Consider the following 25,001-nt stretch of genomic DNA (forward strand, 5'->3'; position numbering starts at 1 on the left):
CCCTGGCACCCGCTGCCAGCTCTGTGCCTGGGGGCAGCACGAACAGCCGGGGCCTTGCTCATTTCCAGGTTTAATTAGAAACGTATCTCAAACAACAAACCCCAGAGACGCCCGAGGAGGGACCGTGAATGCCATAAAAACCTGCCAAAACTGCACCTGGGGGGTCCCAGGGCTGGGGACACCCCAGCATCGCAGGCTCAGCTCTGCCCCACACTCGGTCCTGGCCCCCCCCGGGGGCTGAGCAGGGCTGCAGGGGCTCCGCGGGTGCTGCGGCACGGCCACTCCTGGTGAGAAGGCGACTGGAAGCGTGAGACCCACAGGAAAATCCAGCAGCGCTGGCTCCAAGAGGTGCTTGTGCCCAGCCCCGCTGGGCAGAGCCCAACAGGGACACAGTCCTGACGGGTGGGGGCCCCCCAATGTCCTGGCAGAGAGCAGGGACCGGGGCAGGACTTGGGTCCTGAGCAGCAGCGCTGGCGAGAGGTATGGCTCTCTGCGCGGGGGCCGCTGCCCCAGCAGCCCCCAGCATACCTGCACACGCTCACACACACGTGCACATGCTCACACACACGCTCACACATGTGCTCACACACACGTGCACACACACTGAGCCTGCTCGCCCCATCGCACCCCATGAGCCCAGGGATGAGGCTCCCAGCAGCAGCCACCCCGCTTTGCTCCACGTCCCTTGTGCCAGGACGCCTCCAGCTGCGGGGTGCTGGGCTGGGGGTGTCAGGGGTGGGGGGCACGTGGGCAGGGCAGGGCTGGCACCACCTGGCCCAGGACTGGGGCAGCCCCACGGGCAGAACCTGACAGCTTCACCCAGCACGTCCCTGCGCTGTCCCCAGCCGCTGAGCACAATAAATGTCCGGGCGTGCGCGGGGCAGGGGGCCCCGTGCGGGTGACGGAGGGGAGGCAGTGGGGATGGGGGGACGAGGGACGGACAGCGGGGCCCTTGGAGGTGGGCACCACGAGGCCCCTGAAGACAGGCACGAGCAGAGGGGGGTGCAGAAGGGCCTCCCTCGGCTTTGCCCCGGGCTGGAGCGAGTCTGGTGCCAGGGGGGTGGGCCGGGGGCTCACGTACCCCCCAGCATCACTGCTTCCTGCGGACAACCTGGCGGAGGTGCAGCTCGCTCTCTGCGGCCACGATGGGCTGCTCGTTCTGCCGGTGGTGGCTGATGAGGTGGCTGATGCTCTCAAAGAGCACGTCCTTGGTCCTGACCTGGGGCCGGGGGCAGAGCAGCCCTGAAGCCCCAGGCAGCTGCCCCCCGCCCCATCGCCCCCGTCCCGGCCCCCCTGCCCTTACCACGCCCTCGGGATCCACCAGCAGCAGGTGCTTGGGCTGCCCGCAGTGCATGCCCGTCAGCACGTACTGCCCCGGGTTGGTGATGCTGTCCCGCACCAGGAAATCCCCGTCCATCTGCAGGAGCTTCTCGGCGTCCCGCCGGCTCATCTTCCCGTGGTACCACGGCTCCCGCCTCAGCTGCTCCTCCGTGGGGGCGATGGGAGCTTTCCGCGTGGGGGGGCTCGGCCACTGGTCCTCAATTGGGGGGCTGCTGCCTCCCCCTGCCATGCACTCGTGGAGCTTCAGGGCATCTTCAAAAGGCCCTGCAGGAGCCAGGACGGGGCCGTCGGGGCCGTCACCGCTCTGGGACACGATGCCAGGCCTCAGCACAGCCCCCAGCCCCAGCCCGGCAGCTTACTCATATCGAAGAGGTCCTTTTTGGGACTCTCCTCCGGTGCTCCGCAGGCGGCATCCGGCTCCCGTGTGTCCAGGCTCTGCGTGTTCACGTACATGTGCTCCTCGTAGTCCCGCGGCCCCAGGGGGTGCCCGTCCGCCTGCAGGTACCCGTCGCAGGGCTGGCCTGCGGGGACCGGGCATCACCGCCGGGTGGAGCGGGGTCCCCCCCGCAGCCCCCATGGGACCCCACCTGCCCTGACTCCCCCAGCACCCTCCTGCGGCCGCAGCCCCCCGCGGCAGTACCCACCCTGGCTCTCCAGGTCCCAGGGTGGTCCCAGCTGGCTGCTCTGCTCTCTCCTGAGTGTTAAACTGCCCTGGGGAGAGAAGACAGCAAGGGCATCGGGGGGGCCAGCCCTGGCCCCTCACTGCAGGGCCGGCAGCGGCCCCAAAGCTCACCTGGCTGGCGGGGCTGGAGCTGGGGGGCTGGACACGGACGTGGCCCAGGAGCGTGCCGTGCCGGAGCCGGGAGTCGACGAGCCCCCCCGGGGGTGGCTCCTTGCCCGGGATGCTGTTATAGTAGTCGTGCTCGCCCGTCTCATCGTCCTCCCCCCACGCCGACTCCTCCGTCCCCAGCACCCTGCACAGGACGTGGTGGGAGCAGAGGCGGCTTGGGGACACCCTGCCCAGCCCGGCCCCAATCCTGGCAAGGACGGGGACGCCTGGACCGGCCCCGGTGCCCAGGCCGGCTGCAACCCTACCTGTCCGGGGGCACCACCACCTTGGGGGGGCTGTGCAGGTACTGCTTGAAGCGCAGCTCGAAGGCCTGTCCCACCGTGTTGATGACGCTCTGTGCCAGCCCATCGCAGCACTCCAGGATGTGGCAAGCTGCGGGCAGACAGATGGACGGACAGACAGATCGAGGCTTCCCCCGTGTCCCCAGCAGCCCCTCGGATAGCCCCAAGCTGCCCCTCGCCCCCCACTGAGGGACACCGCCCCCAGCCCAGCTCATCCCTCCTCCGTGCCCCAGGGCCATCGTCACCTCTCTGGTTGATGGGGTCCTTGGCGACGTAGGCAACGTAGTCTGTGGTGTCCTGGAGGCACAGAGGGTGCTCAGGGCCTGCACCCCCCCGTCGCATGGCAAGGGGGGCCAGGGCTACCGGGGGGGCTCAGCCCCAGGAACCGTGTTGTCCCCCCGTTGTGGCTCAGGGCAGCCCCACGTCCCCGCTCCCCAAGCGGGGAGCCGAGGAGGGGCTGTGGCAAGAGAGCCTCACCGTGTCCCCGCCGGAGGCGAAGGAGATGGACTGCATGTGGTGGTTGGCGATGATCTGTGGGCACGGCCGCCGTGGGGTTACTGGGGGGGCTGCCAGCCCCTGCCTGGCAGCGGGAGCTGAGGCTGGAGGCAGAGGGCTGGGATGGGGCTGGGGGCTGCATCCCCTGTGCCCAGCTCTCACCTGGCGCGTGGTGGGGATCATGAGGTTCAGGCCATCAACGGAGATGTTGACGGCGATGCTCATGCCTGCGAAGCGGAGGTTGCTCTTGCCCAGGATGGAGAAGAGGGCTTTGTTGGGAGCCTGATGGGGGAGAGGAGGGTGGGGGCGATGCAGCCCCCCAGGACCAGGCTTCCTGGGGTGGAGGAGGCAGAGGGGGTGCCCGAGAGACCCCAGGCTCTGCGCTGCGATCAGAGCCAGCAGCCCAGCACCCTGCCCGCAGCCCTGGCCCTGGGGGAGCAGAGAAGGATGGGCCCGGGAGGAGACTCACCTTCTTCTTCCAGATGCCCTTCACGCCTGGCACTGCCTCGTACAGTCTGTTGATGGCTTCCCTGCAAGCCCCGAGCCCCGCAGCGTTACCGCTGCAGACCCCAGCCCCTTCCCAGCTGCCTCCCCTCCCCACAGCTCTGGGGGCCACCAGTCCCAGGCGCCTGCAGCATCCCCCGGTGTCATGGGGCCGGCGGTTCGTCCTCCCAGCTGGGGCCACCTCCCTTCTCCTCTTTCCTCCCATCGATCTGCGGCAGAGCCCTTTGCCGCATCGCTGCCCCTGGCCCAGTGTGAGGCGTGCGGGGCCCCCCCCAGCCTCGTCCCCGTCCCCCCGTCTCCACAGGGCCTGGGCGGGGGTGGCGGCGGGGCCCCACCTGGTGACCTGTGTCCGGGTGTTGAAGTCGAGGGACCTCATGGAGCGCAGCACCTCGATGCACCCCATGTACTGCAGGGAGGGAAGGAACAGAGGTCAGAGCAGTCTGCGGCTGCCGTCACCAGCCCCGCGCAGGCGAGGGAGAGGAGAGCAGAGGAGCTGGGTGCCAGGGACAAGGCCCCCGTTGGCACCAGCTCCAGGGCTCTCATGCACAGCACCATTTCGCTCCCCACCCCAACATGTCCAGCTGCCCCGCTGCGTGCCCAGACCCTGCGCTGAGACCCAGCAAACTCATCCGGGTGCCAGGGATCCAACCGCCAGGACAGGGGCTGGTGGTGGCCGTGTCCCAGGGCTGTGTCCCCTGGCCTGGCAAGTCCCCGGCCCAACCCGGCCCCGTGCCATCCTTCACAAGCCAAGACAGACAACGCGGGCAGCGTGACGGGGCTGCTACGTGACGGCAGAAGGGGCCGCAGGCCGTGCGGGCGCGTCCGCTGCCAGCCCCAGCATCCCTCCGTGGGAGTCAGGGCACCCCCACAATGCTGGCCCCAGCACCCCGGCCGCCTGCCCACTGTGGCTTTGTACAGGAGGGGGTGGCTGCCAGGGTCCCACCCCGTGCCCGCAGCCTCTGGACACAGCCGCCCTGGACAAGGTGGAGGATTGCCGGCTCTGCCCTCAGCCCAGCCTTGAGCAGCGCGCCTGGTCCAGAGCCAGGCTTGCAGCTGCAGCCAAGGCTGCCAGCGGCCTCTGGGCCCCCCGAGCGTTTCCAGGGCCCTGCGCTGAGGATGGAGGCTGGAGGGAGGCCGGGCATCGGGGTCCTGCCGGGCATCGGGGTCCCGCTGGGCATCGGGGTCCCGCCGGGCATCGCCCAGGTCGCGGGATGTCAGCTGCGGGGGAGCGGCACCGCGGGGCTCCAGGGGGTCCCCCGGGACGGGCATCGCGGGACGCGTGCCCTGGGTGCCCGGGGGCGAGGGGGGGGCTCCCGGGAGCCCCCGGGGTGGAGCGGGGCCGGCGGCACTTACCCTGACGATGTAGGAGACGCCGGGCCCCAGCACCCGCTCGTCGGGGTGCAGCCAGCCCTGCGCCGGCTTGCTGATGAAGCTGCCCTTGCGGTTCCACTCCTCGCCGCCCGGCCGGGCCCCCTCCGCCCGCGCCGCCTTCCTGGCGGCCCCGGCCCCGGCGCGGAGCCGGCTCAGCCCCGGCAGCGAGCAGGGCGCCGAGCAGCCGGGCTCGCAGGCGCCCAGCACCGCCGCCAGGCTGGACGGGGCCCCCCCGGGCTCCGCGGCGCCCCCCGGCCGGGCCGGCGAGGAGAGCTCCTTGCTGGAGCCCGAGGGGCTGCGGCTGAGGAAGCCGCCGGGGCCGGGGAACTTCCACTGGGGCATCCTGGGCAGCAGCATGCAGAACGTGGTGCCGGCCTCCGGCTCCTCGCCCGCCGCCGGGCACGGCTGCGCCAGCCCCGGGGCGGGAGCCGGCACCGGCACCGGCACCGGGGCCGGCATGGGGGCGGCCCTCAGCGGCTCGTCGCGGAACCGGTCATACTTGGGCTCGGGGAGCATCCCCTGCCCCGCTCCGCCCGGCGCTCCGCCGCCGCCGCCGCCGCCGCCGCCGCCCGGGGCGAGCGCCCCGCTCCGCTCCGCGCCGCCGCCGCCCGCCCCCCGCCCGCTCCCCCGGGGCCGCCGAGCGCTGATGTCATGGAGCGAGCGCTCCGCCGCCCGCCCCCGGCCCCCCCGAGCATCCCCGAGCATCCCCGCCTCCCGCCCGCCCCTGCGGCCCCCGCCCGCCCCGCTCCGGCCCCCCCCCGCATCCTCCCCTCTCCCCCGCGCCCCACTGCGGTGGGACCCCCAAAAGGGGCAGGGGTCGTCCCCGCGCCCGCTCCCGCTTGGGGCCGGCCGGGCTCTTCCCTGCACTGCCCAGGGCACCTGCACCGGCCGACAGAGCCCCAGGCACGGCTTTGTGCTGGGGGGGCTCCCCGTGTGCCCCGCTCCGACCCCGCTGGCTGCAGCCCCCCGGGCTCGCCGGGCAGCCACCACCACCACCGCCACCACCGGGTCCCGGGCTCACCGCGGGGCGAGCGGGGCAGGGAGGGGTGCACGGCTCATGCGTGGCAATCGGCTTGAGCGGCGAGCAGGAGGCTTCTGGAAAGGACCAGCAGCCCCCAGCCGACGCCTTCAGCTGCAACAGGGACATTTTGTCCACTTTTCTACATCTTCATCATCAGGAAGCGTTTGCGGGGCGCCTGGGGCTGCCTGGGGGGTGGGGGGCTGCGGGAGGCTGTGCTGCACAATGGGGCTGGCCTATTTCTGCACCTCGCAACCCAGTGGTCTTATTCACTCTGATTTTGTCTGCCTCCAAAGCCAGGTCTGGCTCCCGCTTGTTTATATCTGTCTGGAGGGCTCAGGCAGTAAAAAGCACAATCATTTTCTTGCTTCTCTGCCAGCATCTGCAGCAAGCAGGGAAAGAGAGAGAGAAAAAAAAAAAATCTTAAAGGGACTTTCTGACCTCAAAACAATCAAGTAACATTCCCCTCCTCCAGCCTCAGGGCTGCTGCTTTTTTCCAGGGATTCAAAGGACTCAGACCTCTTGTCGAGCCTGGCATCAGCCCACGACATCCACCCACAGCACAGGCAGAGGGACACGAGCCCCGTCTACACGAGGCAGTGGGGCACCGCGCCACGCCGGGGGCTCTCGGCATGACTCTCATACATCGGGGACCGAGCCCAGAGCCGCCTCTTCGCTTTGAGAGCACCCTTGGCTGCTGTTTTCTTTCCTCTGCCTTTCCATTTGCACGGCTGGAAAGTTCCTTTGCTGTGGATGCCGCCCGCCTGCTCCAGCCTAGGGCATGGGGCCGTGGGGGTCCTCAGCCCCCACCTGCAGCTGCTTGGCTGCCTCTGTGCCCCGGGGGCTTCGCCTGTGTGCAGCCCACCCCAGCCCACCCCAGCCAAGCCGTAATGCCCAGCTCTGCCCCCCCAGCCCCGTGTTCCCACTGAGCCTCTCGAGGGTTTGCTCCGACCCGCTCCGCCTGTGCGGGATGCTCTGCGGCAAAGGGGCTCGGCGGCCGCCCTGCCCTCAGCCCTGCACAAACACAACCCGAGCCTCCCCCGGGGCCTGCAGTGCCCTGGGCAACGCGCGGCCGCCTTTGTCTTGCCTTCTCCTTGCTGTCTCCTGTTCCCTGGCAGGTGACGGGGTGAAAGCCAGTAATTGCTCTAAGTGCAATCAATAAATCAAGGTAATAGAATTACATTTGCTGTTGCCATATTAGGAACCACTTCTCTTCTCTCAGCCTCTCTCCGCCCTCCTTGTTTTTGTTTTTAAACTGCTGCACAGCGCTGCAACAAGCTGGGCTCCTGCGTGCTCCTGGGGTGGCTGCAGCCCGGACCCAGCAGGGCTCGGTCCCCACAGGGCTCGGTCCCCACGGGTCCCCACACACGCTCCTGGCACACGCGAGGTCCCGTGAAGGTCACCAGCATTTTACCGCACGCCCCGTGCAGAGTGCTGTGGGGACGGGGGGAGCACGGGGGGAGCACGGGGGGCACGCCAGCCTGGCGCTGCAGCAGTGGAGGAACAATCACCCCGCAGAGCTGCGGCTGGGCCCTGGGGTTCGGAGCTGCCACACCGCAGCCAGCACAGCCCCATGCAGCCAGCAGGGCCCCCCCCCCCCCCCCCCATGCAGCCAGCACAGCCCCCACAGCCCCCACACAGCTGCAGCCCACGGGGGCTCAGGCTGCTCCCCTCTCCTGCACAGGTCCCCGGTGGCCAGGGGATTATTTTCATCTCGTTTCCAGCTGGTCTCAGGCTCTGGGGAGTTAGCTTCACATCAAGGGCTTTCCCTCAGGCTGCTTTTAATCATTACTTGAAGGCAAGCCTCCAGGAGCCAAGAGTAGACCATAACCCCTTGCTGGCACAAGGGAGCATCTCGTCACCCCACAGCCCCGTGGGGAGGGTCCTGCCCTGCCTTGGGGCCATCCTGGCCACCACGTCCAGTGCCGGGAACAAGCCCTGGGGGACAGGCCAGGGCTCTGAGCAGGCAGGGCTGATTTCCACTTCTCAGGGGACATGGCTGCAGCCTTTGTCACGGCAGAGCCGCTGGATGAGTGCCCTGAGAGCACCCCCAGGGCCGTGCCACTGCGGGACATCTGCCCCGCGCCGCTCCCATGGCCCCAGAGCAGGAGCGGTGCGGGGGCGACTGGGAGGAGCGGTGCCGGCACCCCGCTCTGCCACTGCCCGCGATTTGCATAACTTTGCTGAGCCGTGCCTAATTAATCTCCTTACACCTCTGGCACCGCATTAGGGGAATCGACATAAAGCACTCCCCAATCCATGAAGGATTAATTAGGAGAGGAGGACACGTGCGCACACGGCCAAACACGCAAGCGGCAGTGCCGATCCCCGGCAGCACCGAGCCCAGGCCCGCGGCTGCCGCTGTGTCCCCGAATCCCCAGCAGCGGGCTCGGGGTGAGCGGGGCTGGCCCCCTGCCCAGCAGCGCCCCGCTGCCGCCATCCCCTCGCCGTGTGGCGAGGGCAGATCCTGCGGCACGGCAGCGGGCAGGGGTGGCTGGGGCGAGCACCCGGGGACCCCGGCAGCGCCCACCTGCTTGGCAGGCAGGGCCCTGGCGTGGGGTTGTTCTACAGCGAGCACCGGGCAGGGCTGGAGCCGTGCAGGGCCGGGGCGTGGGGCAGGGTCAGTGTGTGGGGCACTGGGTGTGGGGCACGGTGCTTGTGGGGCACGGTGCGTTGTACAAGCTGGGGGGCACAGGGAGGGGCGAGCCCTGCGGGACGCCGAGCCCCACCCCCACCGGGCGGGCAGCAGGGGCCGTGCCGGGAGCCGCCCCCGCTCCGCTTCCCCGGTGGGCGCAGGGGGAACGCGAGGCCATCGCCCCACGGCCTCCCCGCGGCCCCCAGGCAAAATGGCGGCCGCCGGCGGTCACGGGGGGGGAGGCGGGGACACCTCCCGGCATGCCCCGCGGCCCTGCCCGCCGCATCCCGTCGTGCCTCGCGCCGCCCCCTTTGCGGGTGCCCCGGCGTCACGGCCCCGGCGGGACGGCCCCGCCCCCTCGCCTCTGCCGACCAATCGGCGGGCCGGCGGCGGGCCGAGCGGCCAATGGGGCGCGGGGGCGCGGCGCGTGGCGGCGGGACGCCGGAAGCGCTCGGCGCCGCCATCGTGCGGGAGGCGGGGGCGCGGCCGCGGGGCGGGGCGGGGTGGGCGGGGCCTGCGGGCCGGGCCGGGCCGGGCCTCCCTCGGCCTCCGCCGCCCTCCGCCGCCAGCCCCGGGCCCGGAGCTCCCCCCCCCCCCGCCCCCCTCCCTCCCCCGCCGCCCCCGCGGGGCCCGGCCGGTCCCGCCGCAGGGAGGATGGGGCAGCCGCGGCGGCCGGGTAACGGCAGCGGCCCGGCGGCGCCATGACCGGCGAGAAGAAGAAGAAGAAGCGGCTCAACCGCAGCGTGCTGCTGGCCAAGAAGATCGTCATCCGCGACGGGGCCGGCGTGAGTGGCGGGGGCCGGGGCCGGGGCCGGGGCCGGGGCCGGGGCCGGGGGGCTCGGGCCGCGGGGGGGGGCCGCCGAGCCCCCGGGGCGGCCGCTCCGCTCCGCGCCTGCCGCCGGGCCCCGGCGTGGCCCCGAGGCCGCCCCGCGCCGCCCGCCCGCGGCCGGTGCTCGGTAGCGCCCCGCGCAGGGCGAGCTGCCCCCGGCCCGCCTGGAGAGCCCCGGGCCCGCTCGGTGCGGGGGCAGCTGCCCGGCGGGGTGCGGCCGGGACCGGGACCGGGCTGGGCTGGGCTCGGTGCCTGCCTTCCCCCCCACAGCCCGGAGGCTCGGTCGGTGCCGTGCCAGAGGCGGGGCGGGAGGGGGGACGGGGGCGCCGCTGCCCTCCGCAGAGCGGCCGGGGGAGCGAGGGGGTGACGGCCCCGTGCCTATCACCGGCCCCGAGCCTCCCCTGCTGGGGATCGCCTCCTGCTGACGGCCGCCCCCCGGGCAGGGAGCCCCCCGTGCCGGAGCTGCTGACTGGTTTTGGAGGCAGCCCGTTCCGAGGCCGTTCTCACGGATCCCGTGCCCGGTGTCTCGGCACAGCGGCTTCCTTCCCTCGCGGCCCCCCCCGGGCTCCCCGTGTGGCCGCAGCGGGGGGGCTGTGGGAACCGGGGGTTGGGCTGGGGGAGACGCTGCTCTTCACCTGCCGGGTTCCTTGAATTCCTGCCCCGGGTGTCCCTCAGCAGGGAGTGCAGGAGGTGAGGTGGGGGTAAAGGCACGGGTTGGTGTGGCGCAGGGAACGATTTCTGTATCGCCAGCACAGTGGCGAAGCGTCAGTTGGTTGTGAGCGCGTTAATGGAAAAGCTCCTTCCCTGGGCCTGGAAGAAACGCCCCTGGATGTGAGGTTTGCTGTACCAGATCCAGGATCCTTTTGGGTCTGGGATTTGTGCGGCTGATGGGAGTTTGTTTTTGCCTCCTGGATACCCTGCAAGTCACGGGGAGCTGTCTGAATTGCTGGGGTGGTTTCATCAACGATGCATCGGGGCAAGGACACGCCTCTCACTGAGTTCAAACCATCGGTGCTAACACGAGGAGTTGGTTCCCTTAGAGCAGCACGCTGTGCTCCTGAACATCTGGTCTGTGCAGTTCCCCGATGTCATTCAAGTGGAACCGGGGGGCTTTCCTCCAGCTCCTTGCGAGCCAGGGACTGCAGGCGTGTTTGCACGGCCGCAGGAACAGCCGAGGGGCAGCCGAGGCTCGGTGAGGGGAGGACAAACGCTGCCCCAGAAGTGCTGTGAGATCCTTAAGGAAAGAAAGTTAGGCAAGGCCTTGAGGGGTTTTGTGTTGTTTTCATTTGTTTTTTAACTGATCCGAGGGCTTTGCCTTTCCCACCGTGCCAGGCACCCTCCTAAACTCCCGGAATCTCCGCGCGTGCCGCTTCAAAATACGCATGGTGGAGGGGTGGAAGAAGGGTGGCTTCAGTCACCTTTAGGGAAAGCTCAACGGAGTCAAAGGTGCTAATTCTTAGGAGGGGTGGGAAGGAAGAAACAGAAACACAAAAGCAGTTGGCTTTGTAGGAGAGGCAGGGACTGGTAGAGCCCAGGAGGGGCAGGCTGCAGCGGGCGTTTGTCTTGGCCGGTCGCGAATCACCTCGAGGATACCCGAGGTCAGAGCTGGCGTTTAGGTGCCCAGCCACACGTCTCGAGTCCCAGCCCAGGATGTGTGCGTTGTTTAACGATGAGCTTTGTTTTGCAGCGACAGGGGATCGGAGAGCCCAGCGTGTACCATGCCGTGGTGGTGATTTTCCTGGAGTTCTTTGCCTGGGGCTTGCTGACCACTCCGATGCTAACGGTGAGTGCGTCTCCGTGGGGGCGCTGCCTCGTGCTGACGTGAGACCACCTTGGGATGCCGAGGGTGGAGGTAGGGATGCAGGCCTTGGGAGTTAGGAAGTACAAATCAAGGTGTAGTGGATTTTTTTTCCTGTTGGAGTTACAGTTGTGTTTTTTTTCCTAATGGTTCTGGGCAATTCTATCCTTCTTTCTTATTGCTTTACTCCAAGTTAAGCAGGAGTTTGACTTCTGAAAGCTTTTGGAGGATTTCAAGAAAGGAGGACTGACAAATCTGAAAAGCCTGAAATTACTAGAACTTGCTTGTAATGTACTGCTGTTTATCACTTTTTTAGGTATTTAAAAAGCAAAAGTGCATGTGGGAGCTTAATGAGAGCAAGCTGAGCAAGGCTTTGACTTCTTAACCAAAGACTGCCCTGTGCCCTACGCTGGCACTCCACATCCCCTGCCTCTGGTTTTTGCTGAACCACTGCCACAGCCTGGGCTGCTGAGCACAGAGCTGATTTCCCTGCAGTTCCCGACCATGTCAGGTTGTGCTCCCTCTGTGAGGTCCCATCAGTGACTGGCTCAGGACTTAACAGTTGTGGTTAGCAGCAGCGAAGGCAGCTCCGCAGTTCAGCACAAAGTTAGGCTTTGGTTAAGAAGCTGGAAACTTCCAAGTGGGCAACCTCAGGACAACTGCTCAGCTTCCTGAATTTGTTTTGTGGTGGTGGTATGGCAGCTCGTGCTCAAGTCTTATGCGCCATGCACGTTTTTGAGCTGACCTCTGATACCTGGGTAACTACAGAAAAGGAGACTTTGTTGCTTATGTGAAGAGCTGTCTATGTGTAGAGGTGTGTAATGGTAGCTTAGTAGTATAAAATGCAAATCAAACAGGTGGTACAAAAGTGGGAGAGAAGAACAGAAAAGTTTTGTGGTCTCATGTAGTAAACAGTGGGAAATCAGATGGAATAGGGATGGAGAAAGGTATGTTTCCAACAAGCTTAGCTTTGCCCACGTGTTCTGGAATACTTTACAGACCAGAGAGGTGAGGTAGAGCTCCACGTGGAGGCACGGCAGCGGGGCTCTCATAGGGTGCTCCCTGCTGTGCTCTTCCAGGCTTCTGGCTGTCAGGTGCCTGCAGAAGTGGGTCGGTACCTTGTACAAGTTGCCAGCTTGCTCTTTCTCTTTTTTTTTTCTCACCCCTAGGTCTTACATCAGACTTTTCCTCAGCATACGTTCCTGATGAATGGCCTGATTCATGGAGTCAAGGTAAAGAATTTTCCTCCCACTCTTACAGGCACCTGTAATGAAGTCTAACCAGTGCCTGGCCTTGCATTTAGTCTGAGATGAGTGTGAGGAGGGACAAGTCATTATAGTCCATGTTATTTGCTGATGTCAACCTGTGTTTGATGCACAGATTTCAGTGTGGATTGTTCACTGCCGATCCTAATGGAAAGGAAGAGTTGATAGAGCAGGAAGATTGGGTAGCTCGTGTAGCTGATTTACAGCATTGTGTGCTGTTTGGTAGTGTGGGTCTGGGGCTGTAGCAGCTGTGTGTTTCAGCTGAAGATATTCTAAATCAGCATGAGATCAACCTTGTAACCATACTGCAGAGAATCACAAAACAAAAAATCAATGGCATCTGAACTAAGCTGGCCTCGCTGGGCTCTCTCCAAGCAAAGCAGGAGTATGCTGTGGTACGGCAGGTGAACACAGTGGTTTGAACTAGGAAGGCATTCCCAGAGCAGAATTCAAGGCAACCACATTGACCAGGTGGTAGCCACGTGTTCTGACTCAGGAGTACGGCGAGACAGGTTTCTGGGCGCTGCTTCAGGCAGAAGGATCTCAAAAATGGCTTCAGAGAGGTTTCCTTGGAGGTGAGTTTGGCACGTAAAGGCTCTTCCCTGCCCACTTCAGGTCTGAAAGACGTTGAAAGGCATTAAGCACAAATAAAATTGTTCAATGGCCTTGGCCAGGTCTGTCTTATCTCCAGCTATGAGAGAAAGCTTTCCCTAGAACTGTAGCAGATGTTAATGTGATGGAGCTGTGCCAGCATCTTTTTAGGTACTGGCAGGGTGACTCCCTGCTGCACGAGTGTGCATGGGAAGACCACAGCTGCAGGCTGAGCAGCTGCAGAGAGCGGGAAGTGATTGGGGTATTTAGCAGCGTCTAGCTGATAGAGGATTTGTTTCCCATTAAAAGGATGCGAGCAGTTTAATGAACTGTTATGTTTTGGTAACGTTGCCTGCTTGTAGAAAATAGGAATGGATTGTCTCCTCTTATTTTTATCTCCAGATTAAATCTTCAAAAGCTCTTGCTATCAACAATCGGAATTTGACTAGGGGGTTTCTCTCTGTCATTCTGTCTCTTTTTTTAGGGTTTGCTTTCTTTTCTAAGTGCCCCACTGATTGGTGCTCTCTCTGATGTCTGGGGCAGGAAATCCTTCCTCCTCCTCACTGTCTTCTTTACATGTGCGCCAATTCCCCTTATGAAGATCAGTCCATGGTGAGTTTGCTCTTGTTACAACCGAGAGGTTCTTAGAAGAAGAGAGAGCGTGAAGCTGGGTGATGGAGGATTTGCTGGTGTTGCATTTGGGGGTGAGCTGGCAGTGGCTGTCCGATGGAGAAGGAGCCTGGGCACGTCCCCGTTCCTCAGCCTGGAGAATGATTCACGTGCCCAGTTCCACCAGAGGGTTCAGTTTCAGGAGGAAGTCTTTCTTACCTTACCTGCTGTCTGTTCTCCTAAGGGGTGTGTTATGGCTATCAAGGAATGTTTCCTTCCTGTGCCGTGCCATAAAATAGGGGGAAAATAGGCCATAAAACTTCATAGGCGGCGAGACTGAAGCTCGGTGTTACTGAACCCTTTGTGATGCAATGAAATAGGATGGACAGAAGGAAGAATACGTGAGAGGCAGTAAATCAGCAGGTGTAGACTCCACCAAGTGTTTGTTCTCTAACTTTGCCTTTGGTAATGTCTCTTTCAGGTGGTATTTTGCTGTCATTTCCATGTCCGGAGTCTTTGCTGTCACGTTTTCTGTGATTTTTGCCTACGTTGCTGATATCACACAGGAGCATGAGCGCAGCACGGCGTATGGCTTGGTAAGGAGCCAGACAACGGGCTTGCCTCTCGAAGGAAATACTTGGGGCTTCGTGGTTAGGAGCGGTATAAAACTAGGCTGGGATACTTACTGACAACAAGCCTGAGCACCGTATCTGCTGCAAGATGATAGGCACGTCACTGATAATACAGTCTCCCTGTTCTCATTTCTCTGTGACTGAGCACAGGGAGTGAGCTAATTCCTCCAAGATTTGAATCCTAGTCCTATCATTGCCTGGCCTTCAAACCACCGTGGTCTGTCAGCTTCTTTGCACCACAGAAGAGGTCAGGCTGTGATGCCAGCATGTGTACAAGCAGCCTGTGATCGTGCCCTTCCTATAGGGCTGTTGAAAGTACTGGATATGAATTGTTAGGATAGTTTTAATTGCCCTTTGCTAGAACTTACCCTAGATTGCACCAAGAGAACGTGCCATCTTCCTGTGTGCAGGAGTCCCGGTCCACCTGGATTATCTCCATCAAAGATGTCAAAATTAACACCCTCGGGTTACTGTGGAGGAGAAAATAGGCTCTACTAGGAATAGGCTGTATTAATTTTTCATGCTTCCAGGTGTCAGCCACATTTGCTGCTAGTCTGGTCACAAGCCCAGCCATCGGTGCATACCTTTCCCAAGCCTATGGTGATACCCTGGTGGTTGTGCTGGCTTCAGGTGTTGCTTTGCTGGATATTGGTTTCATCCTACTGGCTGTGCCAGAATCCCTGCCAGAAGAAATGCGCCCAGTCTCCTGGGGAGCTCCAATCTCTTGGGAACAAGCAGACCCATTTGCTGTAAGTAATCTTACTGCTGATTTTCTGCACTCTGGTAATATTTATAGGTGCTTTAGTTCTGCTATTTCTCTCAAATGAAAGATGAATTCCACAGAAGGTGAAGGTAAACACTCTGTACTCATGACAGAGTTAAAGTGACAGCAGACTGCACACGTCTAAAGCTGTCTGGCAGCTTCTAACTGACCTTGTGTAGCTACAGAACATCTAAGAGCAGCTCCAGAAGTCTTGCAAAAATTCCTCATTCCAGGGTGTAGGTTGATGTAATTTTAATATCTGGTCTGGTGTGCTCTGACCGTGTTCACATATTCACCTGAAATGCCGGGCGATCTTTGCTGTTTATGAGCACGAGGTGTTTATGGGGGGCTCTTCCAAACAAGCAGGTCTGGTCTGGTTCAAGCGTTCACTTCTTGGATATAAGAAGGTAGCTTAAACATTTCTGCTTTCTCTGTACCTGGAAAATATGTAATGGTTTTAACTTTTTTTTTTTTTCCCTCCCCTTTTCTATAGTCCTTGAGGAAAGTGGGTCAGGATTCTACTGTGCTGCTCATCTGCATCACCGTCTTTCTCTCCTACCTTCCTGAAGCTGGCCAGTACTCCAGTTTTTTCCTGTACCTGCGACAGGTCAGTCTCTTGTGATAAGGGAAGGTTCTGAATGCAGAAACCTGGCCTAGAAATATTGTCTGAGCTGCATGTACACAAGAACCTAATCTTAGCAAATAGCTTGGTAAAGCTGAAACCATAATTAATAGTGACATGTTCCAGCTTTCCTAAAAAATGTGACCACTCTGTAGGCATTTTATTTCGGTGAGGTAATGGAACGTATGGTTGTTTAATGTTTAAGTATCTGATAAGCCATGTCAATAAATGTTAGTGACATTGGTGGAGTGGCTTCTGTTGCATGGTACAAATGTCTTGCCTGAAAAGTCCCTTTTTGGCCCTTCTACAGGTCATTGGTTTTTCCTCTGAGACTGTGGCAGCCTTTATTGGTGTAGTTGGAATTCTCTCTATACTGGCTCAGGTGAGAAGCGATGCCTGGCTGTGCTCTAACAGTCTGGTTGTGAGAGTGTCCTAAGCTTCTGATAATGGGGGCAGGTGACTTCTCAAAATCCCTGTGGCCACACAGACATCGTCAGTGCCACACACAGGTACCTGTGGTCCCTCTGTTCTCGTCTTTTGGACGTAGCTCTTGTTGCTGAATACCGAACTGTGGTGAACTGTGAAGTGGCCCCGCATTGCTCTGTGAAACTCCATAGATTTTGCTCTGACTGCCATAAAAAGGACTGGGCTGGTTTCTAACATGATGTTGTTAGAATGGAGGAGTGCCTGTGCTTGACAGATGGCAGCAAGAGTTCTCTGATTCCTGTCCTCTTGTCTTCTGGCATTGTCATCTCTCTGCACCTACTTTGAAAGCACCTATCTTTCTCTTACTTCCAGACAGTAGTGTTGGGAATTCTCATGCGCTCGATAGGAAATAAAAACACCATCCTACTGGGACTAGGATTCCAGATCCTGCAGCTTGCCTGGTATGGCTTCGGATCACAGCCTTGGTAAGCATTTGCCCACGCTGCTTTACTGGCGTGTGCAGGTTTCTCCCTCGGTGCCAGGTCCCTGTCCCCCAGCAGAGGGAGATGCTGCTCCGCCTGCGGTGCTGGTCTGCAGCTGCTGGTCGGGAGCCTGCGTCCTGACTGCGGCCTCTTTCTCTCCAAGGATGATGTGGGCAGCAGGGGCTGTGGCTGCCATGTCCAGCATCACCTTCCCGGCCATCAGCGCCATGGTGTCTAGGAATGCAGACCCTGACCAACAGGGTAAGTACCTGATGACTTGTCTGATGGGCAAGCTCATCCAGCAGCACTTCAGATCACAAGTGTTCTACTGCTTGGCATCGGTGGCGGAGGGGCGGGCAGCAGTGTTTGTGCCAGCTACAGACTCTCTCTTTTTACTCGGTGGCAATGACACTGCCTGGTGTTTGGCCGTAGCTGGTGCTTTGGGAGGGAATTCTTGAATAATGCATGCAGATGTTCAGGGTCGCCTGGCAGGGGTAGAGAGGAGACTGCTGTTTGATCATTCACCTGCTTCCATTTTGACCCTGAGCCCTCCGGCCTGGCTGCGTTAAACTCCAACTCAGCTCGAAGTTCTGCTGATGTGCCCTCCTCGTTCGTTTTATTGTAGAAAGTGACAAGCACAGCATTACTTGTTTTTTGTGAAATCTGGTATTGTGCTAAACTAATTGCCAGCTCACCGCTTCATCTGCAGAGTGTGTGACAATCTAGACCTGAATGTTTGGTACTGTCTTTAAGTAAGTAAGCACCCTTAAATAAAATAAGTATCCTCAGAAAGCTGGAGGCAAATCTGTTTTTTCCTCACTCTGTCCCCAGGTGTAGTGCAGGGGATGATCACTGGAATTCGGGGTCTGTGTAATGGCCTGGGGCCAGCTCTCTATGGCTTTGTCTTCTATCTCTTCCACGTTGAGTTGAATGAAATGGCTGAGGTGGAAACTTTGGGTAAGGCCTCCAAACCTAACATGGCCAACCCGACGGATGAGGTAACCGCTTCGGCTTTCGTTCGTTTTGTTGGGCTGCTTCTGTCCTTGCTTTAAGCGTTAACCGTTTCTCTGTTTTGCCCTACAGAGCAGCATTATCCCGGGGCCTCCCTTCCTGTTTGGGGCCTGTTCTGTCCTCCTGTCGCTCCTGGTGGCCTTGTTCATCCCGGAACACAACCTTGCACTGAGATCAGGCAGCCACAAGAAACACAGTAACGGCGCCCAGACCCATGCCCACAGCCCGCAGGCTGGAGGCTCGGATGGCAAGGAGCCCCTGCTGGAGGACAGCAGCGTATGAGGTTGGGAGGGAAGGACCTGGCTTGCGTCTCAACTCCAGATCGAGGATGGACTTAGCCGGTTGGGGCCTGGGGAGAGAGGGTGGGAGGCGAGAAGAAACGAGGTAACAGACTGTACCACTAACAGCTCATGTGAAGGGAAAGGGTTTCCCTTCAAGCCAAATACACCCAGCTGGTGCAAAAATGGAATTGTATCATCTGGGGCAGATGGAAAGGGGAGATACTGAACTGCTCCGCATGAAGGGATAGCTGTTCAAAGCAAACCTGCCCTTGTTGTGAACACTGAACTTCACGGTGTGACCTGCCAAATCCTCAGCTCGCCAGTGAAAAATTAAGGAGCTAGCATTGTCTTTGTTCTAATGTGAACTAACTCATGTGCCAGCCAGAATAAAACAAGGCATCTGTTACATGCCCCCGTCCCCTTATGTAACTGGTACTTGCTGCTGATCCCATCACAGCTGAGCTGGCTAACCTCAGCACGGGAGAGGCTGGGGAGCTGTTACGCAGTGTAAGCAGCCCGTGCTCCGGTAATACACCAGTAAAAACTGTGCGTGTGTGGAGGAAGATTGCACAGCCAACAGCTGCAAGTAGGTCCTCGCTCCTTGAGAATGTGTTGAATTTGCCCGTTCTGGTCCAAGCGATGCTTAGACAAGAAATTGGTTTTGTTCTTAATTCCCAAGACGGAAGGGGCAGATGATAGCGAGGCAATTTTATGAATTACAAATGCTTAGATGGTCAACAACATTTGTATTTCTGGTTGGTGGGTTTGCTTGGCTTGGTTTTTGTTACGGTGATGTAACATTTGTCTGTCTCTACCTCCAGAGGTGGTAGGTAGAAGGATTTTTTGGAAACCTTTTTGTGGAACTGGAAAATAGTTCTTGGAAAGGTTGGAGGAACAAGCAAACTCTGCTAAGCACTTTGTTAAAGCGTGGCTTCCTGAGAGAAAGGTCAGAGAAGTAGCTGTTGAGCACTTTTTATGAAGCATGTTGATTTTTTTTTCCCCAAACTCTTGCCATCTTGATATTAAATAATGAGTGTGGTTTGTTTTTCTCGGTCCAAAAGAGCCTGTTGATGATTGCAATTGGTTTGAACTTGCAGGTTTGGATTCCACGTAGCATTTTTGAGCCTGCTCTGAAGGCTTTCATTTTGTTGAAAAATGAAGTTGTAACCTCCGCTGCAGGGTTCAGCTCAGCCTAAAAAGAGCAGCAGATACTTGAACTTGAGTGCTATGGAAGGAGCTAAGGCAAACGTGCAGGGAAACTTTGGTCGTTTATAGATACAGAGATACTGAAGTGGCCAGAAAACAGTTGTTCTCATTTGAGTGAGATCAGAGGTAATGGCATTGAGCAGTCAGTGGGGAAGTAAAGGCCAAACTGGGAACACTTAAGAAATTAGTTGCTAAGGGAATTGAGGGTACAGTGGCCAAAAATAGTCCTGTCTCGTCATGGGATCTGTGTAACAGCTGCCAAGTTCTCTGGTGGCGATCGATCCTCTGTAGGTTCAGGACAGGTAATTTAAAGGAGGAAGGCCAAAAGGGAGCTCTGACTTCATGTCTCGGTTCTTTGCAAATGGGTGATCGTGGCCAGTGCTGCGCCTGTGCAGCGCTGACCACAGATGCCATTTGCCTCTGGATTTAATGAAGAATGTCAGCTGGACAACCCTGCAGATCTCGGTGCCCTGAGCCACAGCAGGCACGAGCGTGGGGACCAGCGCTATCAGTTCCCTTCTGCTGGGCTGCCTGCCCCAGGAACGTGCAGGGGACATGAGCCCCGGGGTGTTTTCAGCTTCTGACCTCTTCCGTGAGCTGTCAGAGGGAGCCTGTTACTGCCGGCCCTGGACAGATGGAGACCTGCAATTTTTGCGTATGTCCCTTAAAAGCCTGTCAGATACTCACAGTGTAGAATCCCTGCTTGCCTAGACTGGGCTGAATTAATAGCATATTGTCTGCATACCAATTGTCTGGACCAGTTGGTCACTGGAGGCAGACGTTCAAGTGAAGTCATTCCTGTTTTGTTTACTGCGAACCGTGGCTGGTACCCAGATCCTGCAGTCAGAACGGTGAGAGTAGGTTATGTCCGAGCAGCGAGCAGCTCCCTCAGACACTGAGGGTTTGCTTACGTGGATCCACTTCCAGGGCTGGAGAACAGAGCTAGCAGAAGGTCTCAGTGCGTGCTGGGTGCTCCAGTGTTCTCCAGCTCGGTGTGGTGATGCCTCTCATCTCCAGACCCACCTGGGATGGGCTGCACTGCGTGTGCACAGCACACTCCTTTCCCAAAGAATGCCCAGTCACGTGAGCTAGGCAACAACCCCACCTCTATTGCTCACAGAAATAGCTTTTTTAGGCTGGAGTATCACCGAGTAAATCTGGCAATTCGTTTATTTGCACTGCATTAAAATGAACTGAAGTAGTTTTGTCCCTCACACACAAACGAAGTGGAATGAGACACTGAATCGTTACCTCACGCGCACTGAGGCACTCAGCTTCACGGGTAAAATATAGCGGAACGTTACAAAAAAGACGAGCGTAATTTATATATTATAAAGTAAATAGATATATATTTTTAAAAGTCCTTTCCTTTATTTAATAGTTTATCGAGACAGATGCGTTTCTAATCTCATTCCCTTTTGGCACCACTGCTGCTGCCGGCAGCACCTCGGCTCCCGTTCCCTTTGGGCAGCAGAACGGAGCGGGCGAGCTCCACTCCTTGGTCCTCTGTCACCACGAGATATCGGAGTTCCCAGCGGTGCTGACGTCCTCAGCACATGAGTAGCTGGCCTGAGGTGCTCCGGGACTCTTCTTCAGCCCCCAAACCTGGGGCCAGAAGATGCTGCAGGTCCCCGAGGCGTCTCTCAGCTGCAGGCTGCCTGCTGGAGAGGCTCCACCACCGAGGTCTCTTCACCTGCCCCGCCTGCCCTGGTGTGCCTCTGCAGCACAGGAGCGCCGCAGGGACTGTCCCATAGTGCCAGGTAGTGGGCTGGAGGTGACCTGAGCACCTGCCCTTTGCTGGGGCAGCACGGGGCCGGCTCACACGGGGGAAGCTGTGTCCTGAGCCCCCAGAGCCTGTGGTGCTGAGCACCTGTGCTGGAGGTGGGGCTGCCCGTGGCAGCGGGGCTGCTCGCCCTCCCCAGAGATGTCACTCGTGTGGGCGCTGTGAGTGGGCAGGGATTTGTTTCCACGTTTCTGGAGTTCCTTTCCCTTGGTTTGGTGGGGGCCCCGTAGCCCCCCGCGACTCCACTCCCTGTTAGGAGCAGGGACGTGACGCAGGGACGTGAGCCACCCTTCTGCCTTGTGAGTGAGAGAAGGGCTTGGGCCAGGCTGCGGCAGAGCTGAAGTTACTGGACCCGAATGAAGAATCTCTAATTCTGAAGGGCTGGTAATTCTGCAGCGTCGCGTGGGGAGACTGGAACACGTGTACAGAGCACTCAGCATTGCCAAGTTTTGTTACTTTATATGAAAATGCAACTTTTTTAAAAGAGCCTTTTCCGAAAATCCCCTTGATCTGCGGTGTGATGCCTGAGCCTGGCTGTTCAGCGGCAGCACCTGACTGGCTGCAGGGAGCTGTAATTCAGGTCAGTAACAGCAATGCCCCAAACACGAGGCAAAAACGGGCTTAATTGCCCTTCGTCTGCAGCACCACAGCTAATGGCAGCAGCTCAACGGAGTTTAAAAATTGATCTTGTTGCATTAAACAAACAACGCACTAAACCACTGCTTTCCCTACTGCCGTTACTTTTGCAAATTAGTAACTTTTTACTTGTTTTTATTCTTTTCTTTGCACTTGAATGGCTGCTAACGTTTTATCATCTCTATAAAGTGGGGGCATGTGGCAAGCCCGTGTGCACCGAAGAATGGCTCTCTCTGAAGTTTGTTTATGATCGCGTGCGTTTCTGTATCTTTTTTAAGCTAACAATGAAATGTATTTATTTTAGTTCAAATTGTGTTTAGAACTGGCTAATCTCTCCCTCGGATGGATTATTTATTAAACTGCTTCTTTCCTGTTGTGTTGAAGCTCTCTGTTCTGATCAGTTTCCCCCGCCGGTGTTACCAGATGGCTTTTTGAGTCAGCCTCGTGCTTCTGCGCAGGACTTGTCTCAGCCCCTGGGGCTGTGCTGAAGGGATGGCTGCAAGCGTCTGCACCCGCGGCCGTGTCGCTCCGATCTCTCCTCAGTGGGCACAACTTGTCCAGTTATTTTCACCAATTTCTTATAGATATTCTGGAATAAAAAGTACTTGCAATCAATTCAAATTCACCCCGATGCTAACGCAGCTATCCGGATCTTCCTCAGAGCATGAAAGCCACGCTGTCCTCACGGCTCTCCCTGTCTTGGTGCCTAAAGACCAGGCGCTCCGAGCCACAGCCCCGCTGCTCATCTCGCCGTGGGCGTGAGCAAAACCCAGGAGTTTTCCAGGCAGCATGTGCAGGCAATATTTGCAGTGCAGGGCCCCCTTTGGGATGTGGAGGGGGGAGGAAAACACTCCACAAGTGCAGTCGGGGCTGGGGCTGGCGTCTTGGGCAGGCAGGGGCTTGCTCTCAGGTTTGGGCGAGCCCAGAGCGCTGCTGCAGCCCAGTGCTCAGCCTCCGTCCCTCGCTCCTGCCCTGAGCCATTATCAGGGAGCGCCCCCGGACCCAGGTTATTAGCATCCCAGACCCCATTGTCTTCATTTCCAGGCAGGCTTAATTTAGATCTTATCTTCCTCATTTAAGGGGTGGTGGTTTATTTATTTTTTTTACAGTGCTTGATGATGGTGCTGCTGTGAACAATATCACAAGAAGGATGAGCAGATCCAGTCAGACCTTGGATGGGATGTGCTGCTGGATGGCCGATATCCTGTAATGAGCTGGAAATGCAATTAATCTGCTGTAAAATGTATTGCCTTTTGTATTTGTTTCCTCTGTGCTTTTGAGCTTATTGTAGTTTTTTTTTTCCTGCCTTTATGGGTGGGGGGGCAGACCTCAGGTTGACACAGCATCAGTGCACTGGAGGAAAAAGGAAGGCGTGCATATTGCAAGTACAGCCTAGAATTCAAAACAGCTTTTTCTGTTTTCTCTCTTCTCTCTTCTTTTTTTTTTTTTCCTTGTATCGGGCGTTGGTGAGTGCAGGTGCTGACGGCTCGGCGGTGCAGTGGTATCCTGTGCTGGGGGCCAGCGCCCGTCCCGCTGCCGTCGGTCCGTCGCTCGGCTGAGCTGTTTTGAAGTTTGTTTCCTGAAAAATGCCTCCGGGATGAGTCTCGCCGAGCGAGAGTCCTCCCGGCTGTCAGGAAGGCGTGTGCTCAGCATCCAGGGGGAAAGTTTGAGCTGTTTCTTGAAAGTCGTCGTTCCCTTTGCGCTGACCCTAAAGGTTTCCTGTTTCTTGGAAGTCCCAAAGTGCCTCAGCCTGCTCTTCCCGCCCTGTGTCTGTAACTCATAGATCTCGCTCTCTTTTTTTGCCTTTTCTGGAGGGAGGCAGCTTTGTTCTAAACAGATGAAAAGCATCGCTCGTGTGCGCTTCCAGCCAAGGGGACGACTCCCCGGTGGTCTGGGGGGAGCATGGGCAAGGGCAGTGAGCACCCACGGCTCCCCTGGGGCCGGGCAATGGCAGGGGCCACAGCTGGCTGAGGGGATGTGGGTTTAGGACATGGAGGGCCCAGCAAGGTGCCTTAACACACCCAAACCTTGTGCTGGTGGCTCTGGGCTGCAAGGGCAGGAGTGAGGAGACTCCAGCGCCGCTGTGGCTCCAGCTCTGGGCATCGCTGCTGGGAAGAGCCCGGCTGGCGCGAGGAGCAGCCCTGCCCAGGGCTCGCCCCACCGAGGGGACCCAGGGTCAGAGGCCTCCATCTGTGGACCACGGCGGCTGCTGGGAGCTCTGGGAAGTGGCTCTGTTAACACAGGATGGAAGGAACAAAACCCCAGAGCCATTAATCACCCCAGCTTCAGCTGAATGTGCATATTCTGGTGGCAGCTGTTTATAGAGCACTTCCCCTGCCAGTGGGAGGCCTCCAGAACACGTCCGATGGTTAATTGCCTTCGGTCCCAAAAGGATGAGTGGCGTGCCCCGTGCCTGGAGCCACTTCTCAGGAGTGTTCCCACAGGGGAAGCAGCGGGTTCCCGCGCAGACTTTCCACCTCCTGCAAGGGGAGGTGTGGGGGGAGCGGGGGCATCCCCTACTTTCACCCTTCGGCACCTTCCCCAGCCGCCAGCCTGGCGGGATGGGATGGGCCAGGCTGGGCCCGACTCTGCCCGGGGAGCAGGGTAAGGACGAGGAAGCAATGCCAGGCCTGCCCTGGGAGCAAGGAGAGCTGCTGAGGGTGGGTAACGCCAAGCCAACATCCACGTGAAAACACTTTTTCCTTCTGACCTATAAAACCATCTTTCCCACGGACACCTACTTTTGTCCCTAAAAACAACTCCTGGGAATAAATGCTGGGTGCAGCCCCTTGGGCTGGGTGCCTCCTCCCCATGCCCGGGGGCTGCGCCTTCACAGGTTCACATCTCGGCCCTGAGCGCGGCGTTGGCTCGGTGTTTGGGACCGAGGGGCTGAGACGGCTCTGGGGGACAAGCGTCCCTCTCAGCTCAGCAGGGCCCTGCTGGCCCCGCACAGCACAGGGTTGGTTTGGGGCTGTGGGGGCAGTGGAAAGCCAGGCACCCCGTGTCACCCCGCTCACCTGGCTGGCCCCCGGGCGATTTATTTCAGCTCCTGTTCCTGCCTGGAGCACCCCTGGGTGCATGGGGTGAGCTGGGGTGGGAAGGCAGCCTGTCCTCCCCCTGCATCCAGCCTCTTGGCACAGAAGGAATCAAATCCCCGTGTTCTGGGGGGTTCCTGCTTGCTGGAACATGGGGCACCTGGCGGCACCCGGGCAGCCCGCACCGCGGCCGGATGGGGTGCGGGGAGAGCCGGGCAAGGGGCAGGTCTGGGCGAGTCTCAGGGCACCACCGCCTGCCCGAAGCTGCCGGGGGGGTGCGATGCAGCAGGAGCCCCGCAGGTCTCCTGGGCAAGGGGCTGCAGAGCTGGGTGGGAGCTGAACTTTGAACAAAACGAGAAACCCCCTCTGGAAATACCCCGCTGGCGGGAAGGCCGGGGGCGGTTCTTGCAGGGCTTTAAGAAGGGCTGGGGACGGGGCTGGCAGCCAGAAGGGGACAGCCCCAGCCGGCAGCACTTGCTCCCCGACGGGAGGGAAGGAAGGAAAACCTCGGCTTGCTGCTGCCCGGCCCCGCAGGTG

At 59.5% G+C, this 25,001-nt stretch overlaps 2 protein-coding genes across 2 annotated transcripts; one reads left to right on the plus strand and one right to left on the minus strand.

Annotated features, from left to right (window-relative positions):
- Positions 1 to 551: 551 nt before the first annotated feature.
- On the minus strand, positions 552 to 5,358 carry SHC2 (SHC adaptor protein 2). The gene is made up of 12 exons (XM_032203850.1): positions 4,825 to 5,358; positions 3,807 to 3,877; positions 3,437 to 3,497; positions 3,130 to 3,249; positions 2,950 to 3,003; positions 2,718 to 2,769; positions 2,437 to 2,563; positions 2,135 to 2,315; positions 1,986 to 2,052; positions 1,701 to 1,862; positions 1,304 to 1,605; positions 552 to 1,219 (listed from the first exon to the last, which is right to left on the minus strand). The coding sequence occupies exons 1-12, from the start codon at positions 5,356 to 5,358 to the stop codon at positions 1,091 to 1,093; spliced, it is 1,860 nt and encodes a 619-aa protein (XP_032059741.1). The 3' UTR covers positions 552 to 1,090.
- A 3,761-nt stretch (positions 5,359 to 9,119) lies between these two features.
- On the plus strand, positions 9,120 to 21,812 carry LOC116499081 (hippocampus abundant transcript 1 protein-like). Its single transcript, XM_032203693.1, has 12 exons — positions 9,120 to 9,280; positions 11,012 to 11,107; positions 12,292 to 12,354; positions 13,463 to 13,590; positions 14,069 to 14,183; positions 14,750 to 14,968; positions 15,476 to 15,589; positions 15,915 to 15,986; positions 16,403 to 16,515; positions 16,676 to 16,773; positions 17,344 to 17,510; positions 17,596 to 21,812. Exons 1-12 carry the CDS (start codon positions 9,197 to 9,199, stop codon positions 17,803 to 17,805), a joined length of 1,479 nt encoding a protein of 492 aa, XP_032059584.1. The 5' UTR covers positions 9,120 to 9,196; the 3' UTR covers positions 17,806 to 21,812.
- Positions 21,813 to 25,001: the final 3,189 nt, after the last annotated feature.

The sequence above is a fragment of the Aythya fuligula genome, chromosome 26 (genome assembly GCF_009819795.1).
Source record: "Aythya fuligula isolate bAytFul2 chromosome 26, bAytFul2.pri, whole genome shotgun sequence".
Taxonomy (NCBI): Eukaryota; Metazoa; Chordata; class Aves; order Anseriformes; family Anatidae; genus Aythya; species Aythya fuligula.

Coding starts and splice junctions, on each gene's coding strand:
- LOC116499081 (XM_032203693.1), top strand. CDS start 9,197: ATGACCGGCGAGAAGAAGAAGAAGAAGCGGCTCAACCGCAGCGTGCTG. Junction 11,108..12,291: donor TGACCACTCCGATGCTAACG/GTGAGTGCGTCT, acceptor TCTCACCCCTAG/GTCTTACATCAGACTTTTCC. Junction 16,774..17,343: donor TGCAGACCCTGACCAACAGG/GTAAGTACCTGA, acceptor CTCTGTCCCCAG/GTGTAGTGCAGGGGATGATC.
- SHC2 (XM_032203850.1), bottom strand. CDS start 5,358: ATGCTCCCCGAGCCCAAGTATGACCGGTTCCGCGACGAGCCGCTGAGG. Junction 2,053..2,134: donor GCTCCAGCCCCGCCAGCCAG/GTGAGCTTTGGG, acceptor TTCTCTCCCCAG/GGCAGTTTAACACTCAGGAG. Junction 1,606..1,700: donor AAAGGACCTCTTCGATATGA/GTAAGCTGCCGG, acceptor TGGCTCCTGCAG/GGCCTTTTGAAGATGCCCTG.